At 40.7% G+C, this 12,911-nt stretch overlaps 1 protein-coding gene across 9 annotated transcripts; it reads right to left on the reverse strand.

Moving 5' to 3' along the window:
• Positions 1-1,355: 1,355 nt before the first annotated feature.
• Positions 1,356-12,103, reverse strand: LOC128597362 (uncharacterized). Of its 9 annotated transcripts, none has more exons than XR_008383253.1 (4): positions 10,919-12,103; positions 2,075-2,185; positions 1,778-1,828; positions 1,356-1,588 (listed from the first exon to the last, which is right to left on the reverse strand). XR_008383253.1 is itself a non-coding variant. In XM_053607690.1 (4 exons), the coding sequence occupies exons 1-4, from the start codon at positions 11,139-11,141 to the stop codon at positions 1,446-1,448; spliced, it is 492 nt and encodes a 163-aa protein (XP_053463665.1). In that variant the 5' UTR covers positions 11,142-12,103; the 3' UTR covers positions 1,356-1,445. The 9 variants fall into 9 exon arrangements, 1 of the variants encoding a protein (XP_053463665.1); XR_008383251.1 differs by having other exon boundaries at positions 1,778-1,886; XM_053607690.1 differs by having other exon boundaries at positions 1,356-1,507; positions 2,075-2,230.
• Positions 12,104-12,911: the final 808 nt, after the last annotated feature.

The following is a 12,911-nucleotide window of genomic DNA, read 5'->3' on the forward strand; positions in this document are numbered from 1 at the left end:
GAGCTTCTAACCTCAGGCTGGCCCTCCTGGGCTTTGAGTCTGAATTCCAGGCAGGAAAAAGCCAGACAAGACAAAGCCTTCTATGGTGACTCTTTTAGAGAAGAAGAAATTTCAGATTGTACCTCATCCATCAGAGTCTGTCACATGGCCAGCCCTGAAGCCAGGAAGGATGGGAATATCTCCCTCTGCTTCCCGCTTTCTTCTAGAAGAAGGTACAGGACAAGACCTGGTCTGCAGGTGGCCAGTTTACACTGCCTCTACCAGGCCAAGAACACCACTTCCCAGTATCCACAAATGTTGCTATTTTCATGACATGGGGTAAAGTCCCTCAAAACATGGTCTTGAATGGCTGTACCTGAGGGATTTGTCAAACAAATGTCCGAAATTTCAAGATCTGTCAGAATTTAAGCCACCCATCATCTGGGCATGCATTCTGGTCTGTGGTTTAGAAAATCTGATCCCCATGAGATGCAGTGCTGGCGCCCAGGTCGAAGTCAAAGTTAATTGGTATGGTTTTCAGGGAATCATCCTATGAGCCTGAGAAATGGAAGAAATAGATCCACGAGGAATTTCTATACAGAAATGCAGGAGCATAATAACCATGTTCTAAGAAAAACAGAGAGTTGAAATCTCTGGAGGGAATCTAGGCTTGAAGTAATGATCCGGGTGTTTTTCTTTGCCCAGTGAAAATTAGAAAGGAAAAGAATTTTCTTAAGAAAATTAACACTAATTTACAGGAGGCAGGATTCAGACCTTTTGCTCTCCCCCACCCCCATCCCACCAGAGGAGACTGGATATGTGCCCCATGACACAGCCACTGCCAAGATGGGGTGCTGTCCATGATTAGTTCTGGGAGCTCAGCGAGGGTGATCTTTCTTTTTTTTTTATTGTTGGGGATTCATTGAGGGTACAATAAGCCAGGTTACACTGATTGCAATTGTTAGGTAAAGTCCCTCTTGCAATCATGTCTTGCCCCCATAAAGTGTGACACACACCAAGGCCCCACACCCCTCCCTCCGTCCCTCTTTCTGCTTCCCCCCCCATAACCTTAATTGTCATTAATTGTCCTCATATCAAAATTGAGTACATAGGATTCATGCTTCTCCATTCTTGTGATGCTTTACTAAGAATAATGTCTTCCACTTCCATCCAGGTTAATACGAAGGATATAAAGTCTCCATTTTTTTTTAATGGCTGAATAGTATTCCATGGTATACATATACCACAGCTTGTTAATCCATTCCTGGGTTGGTGGGCATTTAAGCTGTTTCCACATTTTAGCAATTGTAAATTGAGCTGCAATAAACAGTCTAGTACAAGTGTCCTTATGATAAAAGGATTTTTTTCCTGTGGGTAGATGCCCAGTAATGGGATTGCAGGATCAAATGGGAGGTCTAGCTTGAGTGCTTTGAGGTTTCTCCATACTTCCTTCCAGAAAGGTTGTACTAGTTTGCAGTCCCACCAGCAGTGTAAAAGTGTTCCCTTCTCTCCACATCCACGCCAGCATCTGCAGTTTTGAGATTTTGTGATGTGGGCCATTCTCACTGGGGTTAGATGATATCTCAGGGTTGTTTTGATTTTCATTTCTCTAATATATAGAGATGATAAACATTTTTTCATGTGTTTGTTAGCCATTCGTCTGTCATCTTTAGAGAAAGTTCTATTCATGTCTCTTGGAGGGCGATCTTTCTACAGCTGCCCCTGAAGTATGGCCCACCACACTTGGTGGTTGGAAAGCAAGAAGGAAACAGGGATAGATAAAGTTTCTACTACCCACCTGCGAAGAGTGGCCAGCCTTGCTGTGTGGCTCTGCATAGGACATGGACTTCTGAGGAGAGAGCACAGGCCACAGCAGGTGGCACTGAGGCTGGGTGCTCTGGGAATCTCTGTATGAAGGCAAAGCCACTGGCAAAACTTAGAAATTTTATCTATTTTCTTATTTGTGTAACCATGTCCTTTTCGGTTCCCTGTGGAATTCCAGGTCCACCCTGCTAATTCTAGAAAGCTAAGAGAGGGTAGGAGGAGGTCCTAGAACCTGTGTATAAGGCAGGTACTAATTAAAGATCAAACTCACCGGATGCTGAGGGGTTTCTTTGTTTGATCCAGCCGGGTGTCACAGCCCAAGACTTCAGCAGAGTGGGAGAGCCCTTTTCAAATGCTCCATGACCCAGAAGCTGCTGTCTTTCTGTCAAAAGCAAGAGCAGGCCATGCCACATCCCCACTGTTAAAACTATGCAAAGAGAAAGAACACACAGAAGGAAGGGAGCCATGTCCTGTTAATAAGAATCCGCAGCTTGCACTTCAGAGAGATTTAACAAGAAAATTAAATCTCCCTAAATGCCAGGTTGATTCTATGTAGCCAATTCAGGAACAGAAGTCGCAAATATCTGTCTTTTTTGGGGTCCTTCAAGCCAGCTCAGCCCATCTAGACATAATAACCTGCATGCCTCTAAAGGTGAGGTGGGGGTGCAACATGTCTCTTTTAAAAAGCTTCAGCCTCCCGGGTGGTGCCTGTGGCTCAGTGAGTAGGGCGCTGGCCCCATATGCTGAGGGTGGCAGGTTCGGACCCAGCCCCGGCCAAACTGCAACAGAAAAATAGCCGGGCGTTGTGGCGGGCGCCTGTAGTCCCAGCTGCTCGAGAGGCTGAGGCAAGAGAATCGCGTAAACCCAAGAGTTAGAGGTTGCTGTGAGCCGTGTGACGCCACGGCACTCTACCCGAGGGCGGTACAGTGAGACTCCGTCTCTACCAAAAAAATAAATAAATAAATAAATCTTAAATGAAAAAAAAAAGCTTCAGCCTCCCACTTCCCCTTTCTTGGAAATACAGGAAAATGTTGTTTCAGTGCCCATCTGCATGGATGGGTTGCCCCACAGGACGCAGAAGAGAATCACAGAGGCTGAGATGTGGCATGAGGAGAAATGCAATCTGTAGCTGGACTTCCTCACAGCTTATCAGAGGGCTTCCCCTCCTTAGGGAATCACTAAGGAGGGGAAGCCAATGTTTCTAGTTGTCCCCATCTTCCTTTAGCATGTGTTAATATAGCCACTGAATTTTAGCCAGGCTCATATGTCTACCCAGAGTTAAGACTCCATTCTTCCCTATCCCTTGCAAATTTTTATATATACATAATTGAATTCTGGCCAGTGGGATATAACAAGAAAGATATCCAACTTCTGGAAAGAATTCTAAAAAATACTGAAATAAAACCTTATTCTCCCTTCCTAACTCCTTTTGTTTGGAATAGGCTGTAATATGATGACTGGAGCTGAAGCAGCCACTTTGGACATGCAGTGGCTTTGGGATTAAGGACGACACTTGATAAAGTGACAAAATAGGAGCCTGAGTCCCTTCAGACTTAGGAAGTAAAGGAAATAAACCAGGTTTGGACTGTCTGGTTCCAGGAGGGAGAGAGAAATAAAACCTGTCTTACTTAAGTTATTTTTATTTGGAGTTTCACTGTTCTTGCAGTTGCATCTATTCCTTACTAGTATAGGAAAGAGTAGGATTTATGCTAAAATCATGTTGTTATTTACTTGTTGTATGTGCCCAGATCATAGAGATATAATCAATAGCTTGTAATCTTCATTAACTTAAACCTCTAAAAACACAATAAAAATAAGTGACTGAACTCACCATACTTAGTCTTAAATTGCTTGTGTATACATGCTAATGTTGGTACTATAATAAACTGCATATATTTTAGTCTTTGGTGAGACTTCCTGCATGCCTGGTCCTTAGATAAAATGTCAAGGTATCAAACTCTCACCAGAATTGGTAAGAAGTATGATCTGACCTGGGTCTCACCACCATGGAAAGGATCCCACGGCCCAGGCTTAGGGACAGTGGTAGGTAAGGCCTGTGCCCTGCCTTTCTGGACACCATGCTTCAGGGGGACCAGGCTTCCTCAACTACATGGGGTCACTTGGATGTCAACATGTCCTAGATGCTTGATGGCATGAGTGAGCAGCCACACCAGTTTTAGAAGTTCCCCATCCATGCTCATGGGGTTAGTAAAATATAGACTAGCTCTCTGTGTTCAAGTACCAGTGCCAGGTTTTATTGTTACTTGCTGTGAAACACATTCTCCACTGATAAATCTCTTCTAGCAAATTCCACTTTATTGGGGTGAATGTTTTCTCACTGGGCAGAAGGCTCTGGAAGGCCCACACCTATTTGTGCCCCTGCCTTGGTAACCACACAGGCAAGTTCTTGGTGTGTTGTGTACTGAGCGAGTTTACATGTGGCAGTCAGGAAAGCCCAGTCATTCCACTGTACCATTCTGTTAGCACATGAAGTCCATGAGTACAGACCCAAAAAGCAGAGTCCCTTTCCAGGCCTCAGACCTGCTGGGACAGCACCTTCTTTTGTGGGTCCTCAATTGAATTAGAGGAAGCTAACATTGGGAACTATTGTTCTTGAGAAAAGATAAGAACTTTTATCTGAGGAAGGCCAGTCCTTTTAAATTATCAGGCACAAGAGTGGACATATGACCCAAATTTTAGCAATGGGAGAAATGACAGACCTCAATCACATTTCATGTTCCCCTTGAACCATGTATTCATATCATTAAACTTCTTGCTATTGCTGCAAATAGCCATAAAGTAACCTAGCAATGCCACACAGACACAATAACACATGCCCTATAGCTTAAAAATGTATAGCCAATTACTAATTAATAAGAATTTCTGACAACTTTACATCAGCTCACTTCCTGTACAAATCTTGCCTTTAAAAACCTACCGGTCTGTGAGACAAATGCGTCAATTAACTTAAAAAGGAAAACACATCAAACTAAAAGCAGATGCCTCAGAGAAAACCTTACAAACCAGAGGGGGATGGGGCCTTATACTTAGTCTTCTGAAACAAAATAACTATCATCCAATAATTTTATAAAGTGTAAAACTAAGTTTTATAAATAAAGGAGAAATAAAGTCTTTCCAAGACAAGCAAATACCAAGGGAATTTGTTACCACTAGACCTTCCCTACAAGAAATACTTAAAAGTGCTCTATATATCAAACAGAATGATCAATACTCAACAGTCTAAAAACAACCAAAAGTAAAAACCCACAGGTCTTATAAAACAGTAACATAAAGCAGAAAACAAAGGACCTAGATAGCAATCAACATGTTGAAATGGAATGCAAATGGTCTAAATGACCCACTTAAAAGATATAGATTTCTGAAATGGATTAAAAAAAACACACACAACCTGAATATTCAATGTCTTCAAGGAGCTCATTTAACTAATAAGGATTTTCATAAGACTCAGGGTAAATCTATTGGAAAAAATAGTTCATGCAAATGAAAAACAAAAGCAAGTAGTGAAAGACTTGGGGCAGGACCCCCCACTCTGTCCTGAACGATGACGACCCCAATCAACCTCAAGAGACGACACTTGATGCAATCAGCAAGAGGATTTTATTCCAGCATGCTGGGGCTTAACTCGTAACTCTTTCAGGAGCAGAGGAGTCAAGCCCCGAACAGCAGGTTTTACAAGCTTATAAAGGCATAAACCACAAAGTAGGGAGGGATAGCAGACATAGCAGGGGCTTTCCAGATAAGAAGAACTCTGGTTCATTACTCATCTGTCTTAAGACAAGATCAGCAGTTAAACATTTGCTTAGCTCTTTTCTCAGAACCGGTTACTGGGTATCTGCTTTAGCTCGGGGCTATTTCCTGGAACAGTTACAAAAGGTCACATTCTTATGGTAGGGAGCGAGAGGCGCTGCTACATGGCTGGTCCCCTCCCCCCCCTTTTTAGATTTGGTAGTACTTTCCTTCAGTAGGGATATTTATTCTTATAACAGATAAATTGGACTTTAAATCCACAACAGAAAAAAAAAAAAAGACAAAGGTGTTCATTATATAATGGTAAAAGGGGTCAATTCAACAAGAAGATACATATAAATAACCATGCACCTGATGCTGGAGCTCCCAGATTCATTAAAAAAAAAAAAAAAACTACTAGACTTAAGAAAAGAAATAAACTGCAACATCATAATAACTGAGGACTTCAACACCCCACTGACAGAACTAGACAGATCACTGAGGCAGAAAAATCAACAAAAAAATACTGGACTTAAACAAGACTCTAGAACAAATGGACCTAACAGACATTTAAAGAACATTCTATCCCCAAACTGAAGAATATACATTTTCCTCATCAACACATGGACATTTTCCAAGACAGACCATATGTTAGGTCACAAAACAAGTCTCACAAAATTGAAAAAAATCTTAGACCAGAGTGGAATAAAATGAAAAATTAATTCCAAGAGGGATTCTCAAAACTACACAAATACATGAAATTAAACAATCTGCTGCTGAACAATCCTTGGGTTAAGGAGGAAATCAAGATGGAAATCAAAAGAATTTTCAAACTGAGTGACAAAAGCAACACAAGCTACCAAAACCTCTTGGATACAGAAAAAGTAGTAGTAATAGGAAGGTCTAACAGCACTAAATGCCTGTAGCAAAAAGATAGAAAAACCACAAATTAACAACCAAGTGTTGTACCTTAAGAAACTAGAAAAATAAAAACAAAACAAACACAAAGGTAACAGAAGAAGAGAAATAACAAACATCAGAGCAGAAATGAACAAAATTTAAACCAAAAGGATACAAAGCATCAACAAAATAAAAATGTTGAACCTTTGAAAAGATAAACAAAATTAATAGAACATTAGCCAAATTACCAGTAATAAAAAAGAAAGGATCCAAATGAGATCAATCAGAAATGAAAAAAGAGACATTACAGCTGATATTATACAAATACAAGAGCTCATCCAAGACTACTCTGAGCATCTATACACTCAAAAACTAAAAAGTCTACAGGAAGTAGATAAATTTCTGGAAACACAACCTCCCAAGGTTGAATCAAGAAGAATAGAAATCCTAAACAGACCAATAACAAGTAGTGATATTGGAACAGTAATAATAATATAAAAATAATATCTCCCATCAAAAAAAAAAAAAAAAGTCCGGGTCCAGAAAAATTCACAGCCAAATTTTATTAGACCTACAAAGATTTGGCACCTATTCTGATACTGTTCCATAACATTGAAAAGAAAGGAATCTTCCATAACTCATTCTATTAAGTCAGTGTCACTCTGATACCAAAACAAGGAAAGGACACAACAAAAAAATAAAACTACAAACCAATATTCCTCATGATCATAGATGCAAAAATCCTCAACAAAGTACTAACAACTGAATCCAACAACACATCCAAAAGATAATTCACTATGATCAAATGGGTTTCATTCCAGGAATGCAAGGATAGCTCAACATATACAAATCAATAAATGTTGGCTTACCACATAAATAGAATTGATAACAAAAACCATATGATAATTTCAATAGATACAGAAAAAGCACTTAATAAAATTAAATACACTTTTATAATAAAAACCTTCAACAAACTAGGCATAGAGGGAATGTAACTCAAAATAATAAAAGCACTTGACAAACTCACAGCCAACATCATACTGAATGGGGTAAAGTTGAAAGCATTCCCCCTAAGAACTGGAACAAGACAAGGATGTCCACTGTCACCACTTCCATTCAACATAATACTGGAAATCCTAGCTATAGCAATCAGGCAAGACAAAAAAATAAAGCATATGCAAATCAGAAAAGAGAAGGTCAAACTATCCTATTTGTTGATGGCTCATGATACGATCTTGTATCTAGAAAATGCTAAAGACACCTGCAAAAGACACCTAGAATTTACAAATAAATCCAATAAATTCTAACTTTATAAAATTAACATACACAAATCACTAGCATTTTTATACACCAATAGTCAAGCTGAGAGTCAGGTGAACTCAATAGTATTTATAATAGCTGAAAACAAACAAACAAAAAAAAACCCACAAAACTTAGTGATATATTTAACCAAGGATATGAAAGATTTCTACAAAGAGAATTACAAAACTGATGAAAGAAATCATAGATGACACAAATAAATGGAAAAACATCCCATGCTTATGGAAGAATTGACATTGTTTAAATGTCCATATTGCCTGTTGATTTACAAATTCAATATAATTCCCATCAGTATATCAATGTTGCTTTTAACAGAACTAGAAAAAAAATCCTAAATTTCACATGAAACCAAAAAAGAGCATGAATAGTCAAAGCAATCCTAAGTAAAAAGAACAAATCTAGAGGCTTTGCATTATGAACTTCAGATTATAGTAGAGGGCTACAGTAACCAAAACAGCATGGTACTGGTATAAAAGTAGATACATAGACCAATAGGACAGAACAGAGAACTTGGAAATAAAATCATATAGCTATAACCAACTGATTTTTGACAAAACAGACAAAAATGTACACTAGGAAAAGGAATCCCTGTTCAATAAATGGTACTGGCCACCATGTAGAAAAATGAAACCGAATCCCTATCTCTTACCATATACAAAAATTAACTCAAAGTGAATTAAAGACTTAAATGTCATACTTGAAGCCATAAAAATTCTAGAAGAAACTTATGAAAAACTTTTCTGGATGTTGGCCTAGGCAAAGAATATATGACTAAGACCCCAAAGCAAATACACAAACAACAAAAATAAATTCGGAATTTCCAAAGAAGTCAAACAAATCAACATGAAATCAATAACTGCTCAAGAAGAGACCAAAATGTATGAACAGATTTTTTTCAAAAGATGAACAAATGGCTATCAAATATATGAAACAAAGTTCAATATCACTAATCATCAGGGAATGCTAATTAAAACCACAATGAGATACCACCTTACTGGTGTCATAATAGCCATTATTAACAAGCCAAAAAACAATAACTTATATACTGTTAGAGGGAATGTAAATTAGTACAACTTTAATGGAAAACAGTATGGAGGTTCTTCAAAGAACTAGAAGGAGACCATTTGATCCAGCAATCCCACTACTGGGTATCTTCCCAAAGGAAAGAGATAATTATATCATAAAGAGAGTTGTACCTGAATGTTTATCACAGCACAATTCACAGCAACAAGGCTATGGACTCAACCCAACTGCCCATCAATTGATGAGTAAATAAAGAAAATGTGGATTCTCCATACTTCTTTCCAAAGAGGCTGTATTAGTTTACAGTCCCACCAGCAGTGTAAAAGTGTTCCCTTCTCTCCACATCCACGCCAGCATCTGCAGCTTTGAGACTTTATGATGTGGGCTACTCTCACTGGGGTTAGTTGATACCTTGGGATGGTTTTGATTTGCATTTCTCTGATTATTAGGTATGATGAGCATTTATTCATATGTTTCATTGGCCTTTCATCTGTCTTCTTCAGATAATGTTCTGTAATAGACCTTCCATTTGATCTTGCAATCCCATTACTAGCAATCTACCCAAAAGGAAAATAAAAGACTTTATCATAAGGACATTTGCATTAGATTGTTTATTGCAACTCAATTTATAATTGCCAAGATGTGGTAATAACCCAAGTGCTTGTCAACCCAGGAATGGACTAACAAACTGTGGTATATGTATACCATGTAATACTATTCGGCCATTGAAAAAATTGGAGACTTTACATCTTTTATATCAACCTGGATGGAGGTGAAGCATATTCTTTTTTTTTTTTTTTTTTTTGAGACAGAGTCTCATTTTGGTGCCCTTGGTAGAGTGTCATGGCTCACAGCAATCAGTCCTCTTGGCTCAGCCTCTCAAGTAGCTAGGACTACAGGCGCCTGCCACACATCTGGCTATTTTTGGAGATGGGGCCTTGCTCTTGTCAGGCTGGTCTCAAACTTGTGAGCTCAAGCAATCCACCTGGCTTGGCCTCCCAAAGTGCTAGGATTACAGAAGTGAGCCACCATTCCTGATGGAACATATTCTTCTTAGTAAAGTATCTCAAGAATGGAAAAGGAAGTATCCAATGTACTCATTACTAGCCAGTAGATAAACAAATACACAACCACATAAGAGAAAAACTCAATTTAATTCAAATTGGGGCAGGGGAGAGGGAAGGAGAGAAAAGAGGCAGGAGGGAGATTAGTGTGCTTCCATAGAATGGGCACAATGTACAGGTATATGGCACAGTAATTTCCAAGTTAATCCCAATCAATTCTTATGGAAGCAGTCTTGGAGAAAAAGGACAGAGTTGCTTTATTCAGTTGGGTGCAGGACACAACTACAACAGGGACCTTACCTAACAAATGCAAACAATGTAACCTATCTGTACCCTCATGTTAACCTGACATTAAAAAAAAAAAAATTGTCATACTAAAAAGGAAAAAAAAGAAAATATGGTATGTATCTACATGGAATACTACTCAGCCACAACAAGGGAAGAAATGATGTCTTTTGCAGCAACTTGGATGGAACTGGAGACCAGTTTCAGCGAAGGTATCTCAGGAATTCAAAAGCAAGCATGATGTTATCATTCACAAGTGGGAACTAAACGATGGGTTTATATGAACATGAACTGGTATAATGGACATTGGAAACTATTAAAAGAGGAGGAGGGATGAGGGATCAAAACTTATCTATTGCACACTATTCTGATGACAGGTACACAAAAAGCTCTAACTCCACTATTATACTATTCATCTTTGTAACAAAACATACTTGCACCCCCTAAATCTATTGGAAAATGTTTTTTATATCTGCTTATAACAAAGGTGTAAGGAAACTCATATCCAAGGTTACTAGGATCTGGGTTTCCTGGGCAGCTATCTTCCCTTTGGCTCACTTAAACCCTTAAAATTTTATTATTGACCTCAGCTTCTTCCTTTTTGATCAACATTCTCAGTGACAGAATGGATTTTCCTAATTCCAAGTGAAATTGTCATAGTTGGTCTAGTAGGTAGACATTATCCGCTGCAGACACAGCCTTGATACTCCCTTTCTTCCTCACATTCAGAACGTTGATTTTTCTCAGTTATATCCATTCCGCTCTTGGCCTCTTACCTCGGGAGGTGCAGATCTCATCCAAAGAAGGGCCGGTTGACCATGAGGATGCCAACTTCATTTCCTGTTGACAGGGTTGATTCAGGAGTGGACAAGTGACCCAAGTTTCAACAATGAAAGGTGAGGAAAAGATCTCCAGGGGTTTCTCTCTCCTAAAAAGCACTTTGAGAACAGATAAAAGCACCTTTCCACCACCTGTTGGGTCTGAAACATCTGCAGCCATGTGGCTACTGGCCCACGGGCCCAGTGAGGAGGGAGGGATAGATTTTGACGTAATTGGGCTGCTGACTCAAGGGATCCTTAAGTGCTCTTTCTTCCCACCCCTCCTCCACATTTTCAGCCTTTCTGGTCTAGAAAATGTGGTTATTACAGAAGGGAAAAATTTCTATCTTGGAGCACCTGTGCTTATCAAAGACCCACTAAAACATCAAAGCTCTTCTCAAACTGTGCCTCCGCCATGGGTGGGCTTGTCAGAATCTCTCTCTCCCCCCGCTGCACTTTTACATCCCCTAAGGTCTGTTCGTGGCCATTTGTACTCATGCTGATCTCTGCTTCTTCTCCTGGAGACTGGGCTCTGGGAAACATGGCCATGCCCACCCCTCCACATCTCTCCCCGGCGTCTCCCGAGGCCTGGCACAGACGGGGCCGTGCCCACCCCTCCACATCTCTCACCAGCATCTCCCAGGTCGTGGCACCGATGGGGCTGTGCCCACCCCTGCTCATCTCTCCCCGGCGTCTCCCGAGGCCTGGCACAGACAGGCCGTGCCCACCCCTCCACATCTCTCCCCGGCGTCTCCCGAGGCCTGGCACAGACGGGGCGTGCCCACCCCTCCACATCTCTCCCCAGTGTCTCCCAGGTCATGGCACAGACGGGCCGTGCCCACCCCTCCACGTCTCTCCCCAGCGTCTCCAGAGGCCTGGCACAGAGCTTGTCCTTGGTGGTTTGTATAGGTGATGAAAACCGGTGCTGAGTGGCACAAAGCATGTGGCGGGGCCTGCATCCTGCCTGTGCTGACTGCCAAGGTTCCTCTCAGTGTGGTGCATTTCTAAGTTAATCCCAACCAGTTCTTAGGGAAGCAGCCGGGAGGAAGGACAGAGTTGCTGCAGTAGTGTTACTACCCTCGAGGCCACTCTGCTCTTCAGGAAAGCAATTTCACTAGGTAATTTGGGGGCCAGGATTTCTTAGTCTCTGTTAATGTTGAATTATTTGCATTTCAGGCATCTGCAGTTAAATGGATGAAAAGCACATCTTAATTTGGAACAATACCCTCGAGGCCACTCTGCTCTTCAGGAAAGCAATTTCACTAGGTAATTTGGGGGCCAGGATTTCTTAGTCTCTGTTAATGTTGAATTATTTGCATTTCAGGCATCTGCAGTTAAATGGATGAAAAGCACATCTTAATTTGGAACAAACCTAGATGGAAGAAGTATACTCTTTAAACAAGGGTTGCAGGATGGGGAGTGGGGGAAGAAGCATTCTGTGGAAATGTGCTGCAAATTGGATTTTCTTTTCTTCTGGTACTTTAATTTGCTCCTTCCATGCTTTCGTTATTTGACTCTAAAAAGCAACTTGAATAGGTGTTAATAGTGTCTACAAGTTATATATTTTGTTTCCCTTTAATAGTATCAATCATGATAGCCACCAAAGTATAGCTATTTCACTAGCAAATTAAATCCTTTCTAATCAAACGAGAAGAGTTCAGTTTCCAAGGGCTGCTTTATTATGTCCGTATTTTTCCTTTGCAGCACTTCCAAAAAGTTTTTGCCCCTGGGTGGCGCCTGTGGCTCAGTGAGTAAGGCGCCGGCCCCATATGCCGAGGGTGGCGGGTTCAAACCTAGCCCCGGCCAAACTGCAACAAAAAAATAGCCGGGCGTTGTGGCGGGCACCTGTAGTCCCAGCTGCTCGGGAGGCTGAGGCAAGAGAATCGTGTAAGCCCAAGAGTTAGAGGTTGCTGTGAGCCGTGTGATGCCACGGCACTCTACCCGAGGGCGG

Source organism: Nycticebus coucang, chromosome 10, assembly GCF_027406575.1.
Source record: "Nycticebus coucang isolate mNycCou1 chromosome 10, mNycCou1.pri, whole genome shotgun sequence".
In the NCBI taxonomy this organism is placed as follows: domain Eukaryota; kingdom Metazoa; phylum Chordata; class Mammalia; order Primates; family Lorisidae; genus Nycticebus; species Nycticebus coucang.

Coding starts and splice junctions, on each gene's coding strand:
- LOC128597362 (XM_053607690.1), bottom strand. CDS start 11,141: ATGGCTGCAGATGTTTCAGACCCAACAGGTGGTGGAAAGGTGCTTTTA. Junction 1,829..2,074: donor AAGAAACCCCTCAGCATCCG/GTGAGTTTGATC, acceptor CTCTCTCCTCAG/AAGTCCATGTCCTATGCAGA. Junction 1,508..1,777: donor AGGCTGGCCACTCTTCGCAG/GTGGGTAGTAGA, acceptor TCAAAACTGCAG/ATGCTGGCGTGGATGTGGAG.